Genomic DNA, 13,176 nt, shown 5'->3' on the forward strand with positions numbered 1-13,176 from the left:
ATCTCTATAGAGCTGCTGCCTATGCTGTCTGACAAAATCACTATTTTAGTAGTTCTTCAACATAAATAAGGTATGTGTTTATGACTGCTGAATTCCAACTATCAATCACTTAGATCATGTATTTTCAGGTAGAGATAGCTTGCGATGCAAATGCTCTCTATCCCTCTCGATCACACATTCTTCTCTCTTACATAGCAGGCGTAAAAGAAACTCAGACCGGACAAGCAGGCGCGCAATGGATTATGATCATTGTAGTTAGTTTAGCGCAGAAAACGTGGTAATTATGTAGACTATTGGCCTGTTGGAAACTACAACTCCCTACGACATAAATCAGATCAAGCCCGAACTGTGCTATATCTAGAGAAACTGCACAATGTGCACATTGAGCCCACAGAAGAAGGAAAAAACTAAAACAAAATGGAATTCAAGTAATTGAACCAACGTCAGTCAATTAGTTGTTTCAAAACCAAAAAATAACAGACATTTCGGTCAATCTCTTAGCACTATCTGAAATGCACTGTCTCAGTCACTGATCTAATGGACAGTCTACCCTCACTGTCTGTCTCTGATCTAATGGACAGTCTACCCTCACTGTCTGTCTCTGATCTAATGGACAGTCCACCCTCACTGTCTGTCTCTGATCTAATGGACAGTCTACCCTCACTGTCTGTCTCTGATCTAATGGACAGCTTGGACAGTCTCTCCACACTGTCTACAGCAGCTGAGCTTTAAGCTGTGGACTTGTTCACTAAGCCCTGGTTGTAGAGCTCTGTCACGTTCACACCAGTGCTCTGTCTGTCTGGAGTGTGCCTCATAAAACCCTCTGCCCCGTGGCATGGCGGCAGCCTTTCCCTTAGATTATTTTCCAGGCAGGGCACAACGGCCCACATAACACTACACAGGCCATCTGGCATGGAAACTGTCCATAGAAACCAACAGAAGCCAAACTTTTTTTAGATCTAGGTAGGGGGTCCTCGCCCCTACATTACAGTACAATGTTAGGGGAAATATTACGTACAGTGCGAGGCTAATGATCCACCCGCGTGTGTGATCACTCTGGTCCCCAGCGATGCGGGTGTGGCTCCCTGGGGGTGTGGTGCCAGTGCCGCAGAGGGGGAATGCCCTGGCACAGACCCAGCCATGCCAGCTGCTAACACATACACAGGCCGTGGGAGACACACACACACACACACACACACACACACAGGCCCTTGGATACATGATGGCGTAGCGACCTAGCCAGCCTTAGAGCAGACCCCGGCGCCAGCCCTCCCAGCCCCGGACCAGACCACCACTCCCTAACATGTTATTCAATTAGGGCAGGGCCAGGTGCTGCTAAGACTAGGAGGGGGCGGTGGTCATGTGTGTGGGGGGTACATGCAATCATATAGGGAATTTTGGAGGTGGTTGGGGTTGTGGAAAGGGCCTCTGGATTGTTCTCTATGGGGGTGAGGAGGCACAGGGACAGAGGATTGTTTTGTGGGGACACAGGATTGTTCTGTGGGGGTGAGGGGGCACGGGGACAGAGGATTGTTCTGTGGGGGTGAGGGGGCACGGGGACAGAGGATTGTTTTGTGGGTACACAGGATTGTTCTGTGGGGGTGAGGGGGCACGGGGACAGAGGATTGTTCTGTGGGGGTGAGGGGGCACGGGGACAGAGGATTGTTCTGTGGGGGTGAAGGAGAATGGACAGAGGATTGGGAAAAACAAGAGGCAGCATCGGGTTTCCTAATAACACTGTGCGACCCCGACGCTGTTAATGTCAATGGGCTTTTGTTTTTGCAAACAATGTGAAACAGTGCACTGTGGTGCTGCATGGGCATGTACTGAGGCCCATCTCTCACATACAGAACACTAAGATGCACTAAGCCTTATGTCTCTCTGGCCTTTAGCAGAGGTGCATGTGTCAACGTGGTCATTTGTTGTCTGAGTGACTGATTTAAACAGACACTGAATTCCCACCTCTTTCTTTTGTTCTTCCCCTCATCCTGGCCTTGGCTTCTTATCACTTCCCTCGTTATCTCTCTCTCCTCTTCCTCTTTTTATTCTCTATCCGTCTCTCTCATCTTCCTCTTTTTCTATTTCTTTTTTTCTTTTACCTTTCACTTCTCTCTCCCACCCTCTCTCCCTCCTTCCCTCTCCCTCCCTCCCACCCTCTCTCCCTCCTTCCCTCCCACCCTCCTTCCCTCCCTCCCACCCTCTCTCTCCATCCCTCCCACCCTCTCTCTCCCTCCCACCCTCTCTCTCCCTCCCACCCTCTCTCTCCCTCCCACCCTCTCTCTCCCTCCCACCCTCTCTCTCCCTCCCACCCTCTCTCCCTCCTTCTCTCCCTCCTTCCCTCCCACCCTCTCCCTCCTTCCCTCCCACCCTCTCCCTCCTTCCCTCCCACCCCCTCCCTCCTTCCCTCCCACCCTCTCTCCCTCCTTCCCTCCCACCCTCTCTCCCTCCTTCCCTCCCACCCTCTCTCCCTCCTTCCCTCCCACCCTCTCTCCCTCCCTCCTTCCCTCCCCCCCTCTCTCCCTCCCTCCTTCCCTCCCCCCCTCTCTCCCTCCTTCCTTCCCTCCCACTCTCTCTCCCTCCTTCCCTCTCCCACTCTCTCTCCCTCCTTCCCTCTCCCACTCTCTCTCCCTCCTTCCCTCTCCCTCCTCTCTCTCCCTCCTTCCCTCTCTCTCCCACCCTCTTCCTCCTTCCCTCCCTCCCACCCTCTCTCCCTCCCACCCTCTTCCTCCTTCCCTCCCTCCCACCCTCTCTCCCTCCCACCCTCTCTCCCTCCTTCCCTCTCTCTCCCACTCTCTCCCTCCTTCCCTCCCACCCTCTCTCCTTCCCTCCCTCCTTCCCTCCCTCCCCTCCCTCCTTCCCTCTCTCCCTCCTTCCCTCCCACCCTCTCTCCCTCCTTCCCTCCCACCCTCTCTCCCTCCTTCCCTCCCACCCTCTCTCCCTCCTTCCCTCCCACCCTCTCTCCCTCCTTCCCTCCCACTCTCTCCCTCCTCTCTCTCCCACTCTCTCCCTCCTCTCTCTCCCACCCTCTCTCCTTCCTCTCCTTCTCTCCCTCCTTCCCTCCTTCCCTCTCCCTCCTCTCTCTCCCACCCTTTCCTTCCCTCTCTCCCTCCTTCCCTCCCACCCTCTCTCTCCCTCCTTCCCTCCCACCCTCTCTCTCCCTCCTTCTCTCCCACCCTCTCTCCCTCCTTCTCTCCCACCCTCTCTCTGTCAGGTTGTTGTCAGCGGTGTTGAGGACATCAGAGGTGGAGTCCAGGGCTACGAGGGCCAGTCTGACAGAACTGCTCAGCCCTCAGATGGGGAAGGACATTGTGTGGTTCCTCAGACGCTGGGCCAAGACTTACCTACTGGTGGACGAGAAACTCTACGAACAGGTACAACTAACACCAGACACCACTGTCTGATTTGTCTTAAAATGGCATCCATAATACAATTCTTCTCACTACAACCCTCTCTAAGTGCCTAAGGCCCACAGAACACTGGCATTGTAATGTACCGTGCATGGATTTGATAGATGACTTCATAAATAGTCTTTGTGATAGTCACTGAACCCTAATGGACCATTGAGGTGATGAGGAGGTGGCTACTGGACACTTGAGGTGGTGAAAATGCTAGGGATGGTCTTCCAACACTTTCATGTTTACACCACCAGTTCGATCACGTTTAAACCACCCGTGCTCTGTCACCTTGACACCAGTGTACTCTCTGGAAGTGAAGCTGGTTCCCTGTGGATCTTGGCATTGTGAAGAGGAGTGCAGTATATCACTGGACTGGACAATGGCTATTTATGACATCTGATCTTTTAAAGTGTTGCAGGGATTTTCATCTATCCCTCCACCATTTCACACCACTTTCTCACTCTTTTCATCCCTCCTTTAGATCAGTATCCCCCTGAGTATGGCATTCGGGGCGGACACGGAGGGGGCCCAGTGGATTGTGGGATACCTACTGGAGAAGGTGATCAACAACCTGTCTGTCTGGAGCTCTGAACCTGAACTGGCCAACGACACGGTGGAGCTACTGGTCTGTCTGGTGGAGAAGAGGGAGAGGTGAGACACTGACTGACTGACTGACTGGCTGACTGACTGACTGACTGATCAGGTGGAGAAGAGGTGAGACACTGGCTGACTGACTGACTGGCTGACTGATCAGGTGGATCTACTGTTCTGTCTGGTGGAGAAGAGGGAGAGGTGAGACACTGACTCAATTCTGTATCCTGACTTGAAATATGCACACACAAAAATCTAGATAGGATATGAGCCTAAGCTTTGGCGCTTGAAACAACGCCCCCTTGTGGTGGAATGATAGTTTTTTAGTTTTTCATTATCTCGCCAATGATATCCAATGCCAATGAACCTTTCTCCATCCCTCCTTTCTCAGGGCCAACATTGTGGTACAGTGTGAGAACTGGTGGAACTTGGCAAAGCAGTTTGCCAGCCGCAGCCCTCCCCTGGACCTGCTGTCCAGCTCAGTACAGAGGTCCCTGATGAAGGCCCTGGTTCTAGGGGGCTTTGCACACATGGACTCAGACACCAAACAGCAGTACTGGACCGAGGTGGGGAACCCTATAGAAGCCAGAGACAACACACACACACGGAATCCCCCACTCTGAATCCCTGAATGGAACTAACTCACACACATCCCTCAAAGGACAATACCTGACAGCTCTCAAGTGTCATTTCCCTTCAGATTTCCAATATATAGTCTCTCTTTCCAAATGGACTTCAGCTGGTAGCACATTGTGAGATCTCAATGGTCTTTTCCCTGTATCACCCTACTGTGGTGATTCTGTTTAACCACTCTCCACATAGACTTCAGTAGTAACAAACGGTGAAGCCAAATTATTTAACCAAAACCATTAGATCTCCCTAGAGTCTATGGTGTGATAATGATCCTCATAATGATCTTGAAGGCCTTTGTATAGTAATGCAAGATGACTCCAAAGCCATTGGGAGAGATCTAAGAATGAGATGGCAGCTGTCTTGACTTCCAGCTGCTCTGACTGTAGAGTGTGTACAGTACAGTAGACCATTAGAGAAGAGTTGGGAATGAAAATAGCCTGATCTTTCTCTCTTCATCCCCTCTCTCCTTTGGGGGTTGGAGCCATGTTACTGTAAAGCACTTTGTGACAAATGTTGTTGATTGATTGGATGTGATTTGATTGATCACCTCTCTGTTCCTCTCCCTCCAGGTGCTGCACCCCCTCCAGCAGCGCTTCCTCAACCTGATCAACCAGGAGAACTTTCCTCAGATCTGTCAGGAGGAGAGTGTGAAGCGGGAGATCGTTGCCACCCTGGAGGCGCTGTGTGGCATCGCCGAGGCAACGCAGATCGACAACGTGGCGTCTCTCTTCAGCTTCCTCATGGACTTCCTGTCCAGCTGCATCGGCCTGATGGAGGTGTACCGCAACACACCCGAGACGGTCAACCTCATCATCGAGGTGTTCGTGGAGGTCGCCCACAAACAGATTTGCTACCTGGGAGAGGTGAGGATCACTTTAACAATTATCACACACTTTATTACAAATCCCTCTACTTGTATTCTGTGTAAAGCAATTTAATCGGATAGGTTTCAAGTTTTATTAGTCGTATGTACAGGATACACATGGTGTACTCTGTACATACTTACAGATTCCTTCTAGACAATAAGAAATAATAAAATATAAGAATATGAACAAAGTAAATAGCTCAGTAGAATAGAATAAACATTTTATCATAAGTATAATACAGGAAGACACAGTTTATAGTCCAATATTTACACGTGATTAAGAGAAAGGGGGAATTGGGGGGCAAGTGTTTAAATTGTGCAGTATTAGCCATTGTAAATAAGAGTCTGGTAGCTGTGTGTGTGGGAGATTTCACTGGGAAGACGAGTCAACAGCTACCTCTTCTCCCTCTCTGCCCCCCCAGTCGAAGTCTATGAAGCTGTACGAGGCGTGCCTGACTCTGCTGCAGGTCTACTCTAAGAACAACCTGGGCAGGAAGAGGGCTGATGTGGCTGCTGAGGAGGACCAGTACCAGGACCTGCTGCTCATCATGGAGCTGCTCACCAACCTGCTCTCTAAGGAGTTCATTGACTTCTCAGACACAGGTGTGTGTCGTCTTCTCCAAAATCAGTCAATGTTTATGTATGATATTTTAGGTTCCTAGTTAATTGTCGATACTTACCAAGTCCTCTCTTGTGTTTGCGTGTTGATGTTGGAATAGATGAGGTGTTCCGGGGGCAGGAGCAGGGTTCGGGAGCGGCAGGTCGGTCGGTGTCGGCTGCAGACGTAGTTCTGTTTGGGGTCAACATCATTCTGCCTCTCATGTCTCAGGACCTGCTCAAGGTAAGACCCAGGGCCAATTCATGTACAATGCTCCCTTCCTTGAAGTAGTTTTGAAGTAGTGATCTACATAGTCACTGTACTACAAACGGTTGTTTAACTGGTTTGTCGCTGTGTGCTTCCAGTTCCCGTCTCTGTGTAACCAGTACTACAAGCTCATCACGTTCATCTGTGAGATTTTTCCCGAGAAGATCCCCCAGCTACCAGAGGAGCTGTTCAAGAGTCTCATGTACTCCCTAGAGCTGGGCATGACATCCATGAGTTCAGAGGTCAGCCAGCTGTGTCTGGAGGCTCTGTCCCCCCTGGCCGAGCAGTGTGCCAAGACCCAGGAGAAAGACACGCCCCTCTTCATCGCTACACGCCACTTCCTCAAGGTGAGGCACCCCCTCCTGGGATTTCCTCCTAACTACAGAGTCTGCCTCATTTAATTGTGCTCAAAAAGAGGAAATGTTTTGTAATGGAAAATCTTTCTCTCTCCCTTCCTAGTTGGTGTTTGACATGCTGGTACTGCAGAAACACAACACAGAGATCACAGTGGCAGCGGGAGAAGCTCTCTATACACTAGTGTGCCTGCATCAAGTGAGTATCCTTTGTTTTTATACTTCCCACGCATATGTATCTTAGATCACCATAGCCAATCAAAAGACTATGTGGACGTTGTACCTCCTGTCGGCCTCATATGATGACGTAATTCCCTATCCTCTCTCCAGGCGGAGTACAAGGAGCTGGTGGAGTCTCTGCTCGCCACCCAGCGAGACGCCGTCATCTACCAGCGACTGGCCAACGCCTTTAACAAGCTGACAGCCAGCAGCACGCCCCCGAGCATGGACCGCAAGCAGAAGGTGGACTTCCTCAAGAGCCTAGAGGAGTTTGTGTCCAACGTAGGTGGGCTGCTCTGTGTCAAATAACCACTAGCCCCCAAACTCCCCTCCTCCCTAGCACCTATTTCTATGTCCAACCCGCTCACAGACGATCTACCTATCTACCTTGACCACGCCAAACCATGAAACAGAGACCGACAGAGTTGAGGAGCTGCACTGTTAGACTGTGACATAAAGGGGAAAGGTTGAGACACTGAAGGGAGCAGGGGTGTGGACTGGACTATGGTGTCGTTTGGGCAGGTTTCCACGCCTGCTCCTCCCCCGTCCTCCCCTTTTTCATCAGAGGCCCCCAGCGCACATATACAGTGGGGGAGGGGGGATCAGAGAGGGATGGACTCATCCCCTCATCCAATCATTTTTTGAGTTTGCCAGTGGGAGGGTTGGGATGAACACAACAGGAGTAGGTGCCAATCTGTTCTGAGAACGCTATGCCTCTCCCTCTCTCCCTGCCTCTACACTCTCGCCCCCCCTCCCAGAGTGCCTTTGTTTTCTTGTTTGTGTCGTGTGTCGACTCCTGTGTGGCCAAGCTGAGACGTGTCTTACATACAGCAACGACTGTGCCTGTCACATACCAAGAACACGGTGGAAGCACACACACACAGATCTCCATGACAATGAGAGGCTCGATCCCGCCACCTTCGGGCTGCTGAATCTGTTAAATGGAAGGGCCGATGACAAAAAAAAAAAAAATCACTTCATGTTCATCAAGGGTGTATATATGTTTTCAAAAAAAGTGGAAAAAATATATGTTTAAAACAATGACTGAGAAGTTTTATAAGATAGATGGCAGAGAAGCTGCATTTTTATGGTTATGATGAGTTCACTTTAAGAAAAAGGGCGAATTTGAAAACGTTTTATTAGATTTCTTTATCATTCTGGATTGTAGTTCTATTCTCTGCCACCCTCTGTCTCCCTAGAACCATTTCAGTCCTGACTGCCAAGACACAGACAATTATTGGAGGCCTTAGGCCCTTAGAAAGGTTGGGCCCCTGAAGTTTAGCATACTCTCTCTAGTTGTATTTTTCTATGTCACAGCCACTCTTTCCACTTCAAAACACACTGGATGGAAGTTCAAGTCCCTATAACTGAAGCAATAATGAACCAAAAAAGGAACACACAGAGCCTTCAGAAAGTTTTCAGACCCCTTGACTTTTTCCACATTTTGTTATGTTACAGCCTTATTCTAAAATGGATCAAATAAAACAATTTCCTCAGCAATCAACACACAATACCTCATAATGACAAAGTGAAAACAGTTTTTTTGAAATGTTTGCTAATTTATTAAAAACGAAACAAATACCTTATTTACATAGGTATTCTGACCCTTTGCTATGAGACTCGAAATGGAGCTCAGGTGCATCCTGTTTCCATTGATCATCCCTGATGTTTCTACAACTTGATTGGAGTCCACCTGTGGTAAATTCAATTGATTGGACATGATTTGGAAAGGCACACACCTGTCTATAAGGTCCCACAGTTGACAGTGCATGTCAGAGCTGGCCGCCCGGCCAAACTGAGCAATCGGGGGTGAAGGGCATTGGTCAGGGAGGTGAACAAGAACCCAATGGTCACTGACAGAGCTCCTCTGTGGAGATGGGAGAACCTTCCACTCGGAGTTTGCCAAAAGGCACCTAAAGACTCTGACCATGAGAAACCAGATTCTCTGGTCTGATGAAACCAAGATTGAACTATTTGTCCTGAATGCCAAGCGTACGTCTGGCGGAAACCTGGCACCATCCCTACGGTGAAGCATAGGGGTGGCAGCCTCATGCTTTGGGGATGTTTTTCAGCGACGGAGACTGGTCATGATCGAGGCAAAGATGAACGTAAAAAAATATTGAGGGATCCTTGATGAAAACCTTCTCCAGAGTGCTCAGGACCTCAGACTGGGGTGAAGGTCGACCCTAAGCACACAGCCAAGACAACGCAGGAGTGGCTTCGGGACAAGTCTCTGAATGTCATTGAGTGGCCCAGCCAGAGCCTGGACTTGAACCCGATCAAACATCTCTTGAGAAACCTGAAAATAGTTATGTAGCAACGCTCCCCATCCAACCTGACAGAGCTTGAGAAGATCTGCAGAGAAGAATGGGAGATACTCCCCAAATGCAGGTGTGCCAAGCTTGTAGCGTCATACCCAAGAAGACTTGAAGCTGTAATCGCTGCCAAAGGTGCTTCAACAAAGTACTTTATTAAAGGGTCTGAAAAATAAAGTAAATGTGACATGGCATTTTTTTTTTTGTAAATTAGAAAAAAAAAATATATAAACCAGTTTTTGTTTTGTAGTTATGGGGTATTGTGTGTCAATTTATGGGGGGGGGCAATTTAATCAATTTTAGAATAAGGCTGTAATTTAACAAAATGTGGGAAAAGTCAAGGGGTCTGAATACGTTCTGAAGGCACTGTAAACACTTGTTTTAACAATGCATTTGAGACTGACTCACTGCCCTTCCTCTGTTTAGAGCACAACCCTGGTTATTTTGGAATGCCTGAATGAATTGTATTGAAATGTAAAAGTGTACATAAACGTATTATGTAAAATACTTAGTTTTTCCTTTTCTGTTTACATTGTTTTCATTTTTGTCCATCTCAATTTCCTGTTATACAGAATATGGAAAAAGTTCCATATCCCGTTTTGATCGTGGTTGTTGAAAACATAAAATCCTAAATAAAAATGATTGAAATTAATGTAGAAATTATTTTAATGTATTTCATTATACAAATAATTTTGACTGTCATTCATGCACAGTAGTGATGGGAAGTGAGGCTTTTTTTTATGAATCTTTCATTTCGTTAATCGGCGAACGATGAACTCGAAAGAGCCATGATTCTATGGGTTTATGGGAGCTTTCATTTTTTACAGACGTGTAAACGTGTGCGTTAAACTATGTATTGTTACATTTGTTGATTGCTAGGCATACAAATTTTATTTGATACATTTCAAACGAGGTCTAGTGGCCGCAACCAGACGAGATTGTGAACGACTCTTGACGGAATACATTGCTTGACTCCCATGAGGGTGATGAGCGGTCGTTCGTGAACTACAGCCCACCAAACGATTCGTTCTAGGGGTGGAGTTTGTTGAGCTGTGTCCATCTCATAACATTCAATAATCAATTAATTGCAGTCATTCTTGTAGCATGCGATCAATTATCAGTTCTAAACATGTATTTTTATTCTCTATGCTCATTATCTATTTTTCTATGAGCATAGTCGGAGCACGTCTCTGGAGCAGCTGATCCGGAGGAACGTGTATTAATCCTACTGTAGGATTATATTATACCTCGGTGTGTATGACACATTGCAGCTAGCACTAGCATGTCAAACGAACGATTACAATGAACGAGTCACTCAGAAAATTGAATCACGAACCTAGAGTCAGTAAAAAGAGTTGTTCAAAAAGAACGAATCGTTCGCTAACAGCATATCACTAGTGCGCAGCCTGACAAAATCGCTCATGTAGAATACCATATGTCCTTCCTCAGACACCGTAACTGTAGTGTATGTTATTATTTCTTGACACGTGTTGTAAGCGATTAATCAGTAGCGACAGTTAATATTTATTTTCAGAAACCAGCAACACACCACGCAAAGGTATTATACTATTTTACAGTAGGCAAATATGTCGGTCTTGCACGTTCTGGCTAACTAGCTAGCATTGCTGTTTTCAGTAATGCTAGCGCGTTTCAGTAACCGTTAGCGCGTTTAGATCGCAACACACTGACGCTAACTAGCCACATTATTTAAGTTACAGCTCACTAGCTAGCTTTCCAGTTTGTGTTACGTGTAGGTGGTTGTCATCGACCTTCCAGCAAGTTTGAAGCCATGAGTGACAGCGACGACGATATTCCCCAGCTGTCCGCGGCCACCCTTGCTGCCCTGCAGGAGTTTTACAGAGAGGAGAGAGACGGGCTTGTGCAGAGCACAGCACTGGTGGACAAGTACTCGGTGGGAGCGGTGGAAGAGGACTGGGTATGTTGACCGTGATGCTATATAATGCTGCTAAACTTATCACCTGGTCTACTGGCTATTCTCCGTCCACTTCCCTCTATTGCTACATTATGGCTGTATTTACATTGCTTGATATAACGTTATCTGTCCACCAGCGTATGAGCCAATTCTGGTACAGCGATGAGACAGCAACACGGCTAGTTGAAGAGGTTATTCAGGAAGCTGGGAAAGGTGGCAGGTGAGAGGGATATGTACTATGCATCTACACAGTCAGGTGTCTGCCATGGCTGGGGTGTAATTCACTACAGACTGCCCTTCTAAAACTTGTGATGTTACGTTCCAGGATAGCCTGTCTGAGCGCACCCAGCGTGTACCAGAAGCTGAAGCAGGGGGTGGTGGAGGGCTCTGACGGTGTGTCAGCTGTGGTTCTAGAGTACGACCGCCGTTTCGCCACCTACGGCCAAGAGTTCATCTTCTATGACTACAACGAGCCCCTTGCTCTCCCAGAGGATGTGGCCCCACAGAGTTTCGACATTGTCCTAGCTGACCCCCCCTACTTGTCTGAGGAGTGCCTCAATAAGGTCGCCCAGACTGTGAAGTACCTGGCCAAGGGCAAGGTGCTGCTCTGCACAGGTGAGCCTCACATTGATGTGTCTGTCCTCAGGCTTGTGCCCTTCTCCATACCGCACACAACACTGAATACGGCATTTTTACACATACCAGAATGACATGCCGCTCTCTAGCTTTTTAAAATCTAATATCCTTTGTTTTATCTACCACTCTATCAGGAGCCATCATGGAGGAGCATGCAGAGAAGTTGATGGGTCTGAAGATATGCAGCTTCTTCCCCAAACACAACAAAAACCTGGCCAATGAGTTCCGCTGTTTCACTAACTACCCCTCAAACCTCATGTCCTGAGGCTCTACAACCCTTCATGTATGGCCTTATTGACTTATGATGTCTGACGTCCATCAATGCCTCAGTTCTGACTTGACCGATGTCTGTGATAGTCGCAAGGAAGGCCCATCTTGTTGGGCAATTTCCATTGCCTGTCAGATAAGGTTTCATTTTGGGGACCAATGGTATCGGACTCTGTAGGTTGTTTTTAAAATGATTTCTTATCCCATAACATAATTATGAAGTGAATAATGGTATTAATATTTGACTTCCGTGTAAATAATATTTCATATACACAGCAAATAAATATGTCTAAACTGTTGTAAAAATCTGTCAGATTTCATTTGCAGGGCCTGGGAACATGCTTAGAGTATCATGTAATACCAGCAGTGTCAATTTGTATATTACTGTGTTGAAATCCTCCTGGGTTCAAAACTACTGCTGCTTACACAGCCAACCATGCATTTTCATACATATTACACAGCCCTTTTCTATTGCCTTGCTGCCCGTGGATAGTTTATGTTCTTGTCATTGGAGCAGAGACTGCTCTCTTCAAACTTGGGGATGCTCAGAGCAGCAACCAGTCTTTTTCCAGCAGGGGAACATGGGTGGACCCCATGGCCACAGATACATAGCTCTATGCATGAGTAGTAGGTTTATGACAAGAATACATCCACCTGTGCTCAAGCAAACCCCTCTTCTGTTTCAAGTAAAGATCATATCCTTTCGAGATGGATTTGTGTGTTATAATGAATCTGTAAAGGAAGTCACACTGCTTGCTTAGCAAGCACCACTTCTTGATTTGAACCATATCTGGCACAAACTCGGGACCTCTGCCTTGCTAGCACACCTGACCACCCTCCTGAAGCAGCTTACCTGTTGGCGCCACACGAAAAGCTAGCTATTTGCTTGCGCAAGTGGGGACAATTCAGGCTGAGAAGTAAGTTTCACATCCCCATGTGCTACATTGACCCCTCAAATTCACTCAACAGCAACCCCAGCGTGAGCTGAGACACGACGCCACTGTAAAGGACCTCAAGCTGCTTTGTTGAGGACAGGGTGTCCCACTGACAGGCAGGTGAGATTCTGCCACTCCTAGGGTGCAAGCTGCAGAGTGATGCTTACTA

At 47.8% G+C, this 13,176-nt stretch overlaps 2 protein-coding genes across 3 annotated transcripts in view; both read left to right on the forward strand.

Annotated features, from left to right (window-relative positions):
- LOC139546515 (exportin-4-like) overlaps positions 1–9,888 on the forward strand; it is a 40,793-nt gene extending 30,905 nt beyond the window's left edge. Inside the window, exons 14-22 of the mRNA XM_071354981.1 lie at positions 3,212–3,371; positions 3,877–4,046; positions 4,378–4,552; positions 5,189–5,482; positions 5,907–6,086; positions 6,191–6,325; positions 6,448–6,696; positions 6,809–6,901; positions 7,033–9,888. Of these exons, the coding sequence (XP_071211082.1) occupies positions 3,212–3,371; positions 3,877–4,046; positions 4,378–4,552; positions 5,189–5,482; positions 5,907–6,086; positions 6,191–6,325; positions 6,448–6,696; positions 6,809–6,901; positions 7,033–7,230 (1,654 nt within the window). The 3' untranslated portion in view covers positions 7,231–9,888. The remainder of the gene's footprint in view (positions 1–3,211; positions 3,372–3,876; positions 4,047–4,377; positions 4,553–5,188; positions 5,483–5,906; positions 6,087–6,190; positions 6,326–6,447; positions 6,697–6,808; positions 6,902–7,032) is intronic.
- A 712-nt stretch (positions 9,889–10,600) lies between these two features.
- On the forward strand, positions 10,601–12,378 carry eef1akmt1 (EEF1A lysine methyltransferase 1). Of its 2 annotated transcripts, none has more exons than XM_071354982.1 (5): positions 10,601–10,794; positions 10,975–11,172; positions 11,307–11,389; positions 11,495–11,784; positions 11,940–12,378. In XM_071354982.1, the coding sequence occupies exons 2-5, from the start codon at positions 11,026–11,028 to the stop codon at positions 12,068–12,070; spliced, it is 651 nt and encodes a 216-aa protein (XP_071211083.1). In that variant the 5' UTR covers positions 10,601–10,794; positions 10,975–11,025; the 3' UTR covers positions 12,071–12,378. The 2 variants fall into 2 exon arrangements, with proteins under 2 accessions (XP_071211083.1, XP_071211084.1); XM_071354983.1 differs by having other exon boundaries at positions 10,661–10,794; positions 10,991–11,172.
- Positions 12,379–13,176: the final 798 nt, after the last annotated feature.

This window comes from Salvelinus alpinus, chromosome 20 (genome assembly GCF_045679555.1).
Source record: "Salvelinus alpinus chromosome 20, SLU_Salpinus.1, whole genome shotgun sequence".
Classification (NCBI taxonomy): domain Eukaryota; kingdom Metazoa; phylum Chordata; class Actinopteri; order Salmoniformes; family Salmonidae; genus Salvelinus; species Salvelinus alpinus.

Excerpts from the sequence above, each read along its gene's own strand:
- eef1akmt1 (XM_071354982.1), top strand. The coding sequence starts at position 11,026 with ATGAGTGACAGCGACGACGATATTCCCCAGCTGTCCGCGGCCACCCTT. Across the intron at positions 11,173-11,306 it reads GAGCGGTGGAAGAGGACTGG|CGTATGAGCCAATTCTGGTA; the intron begins GTATGTTGACCG and ends TCTGTCCACCAG. Across the intron at positions 11,785-11,939 it reads CAAGGTGCTGCTCTGCACAG|GAGCCATCATGGAGGAGCAT; the intron begins GTGAGCCTCACA and ends CCACTCTATCAG.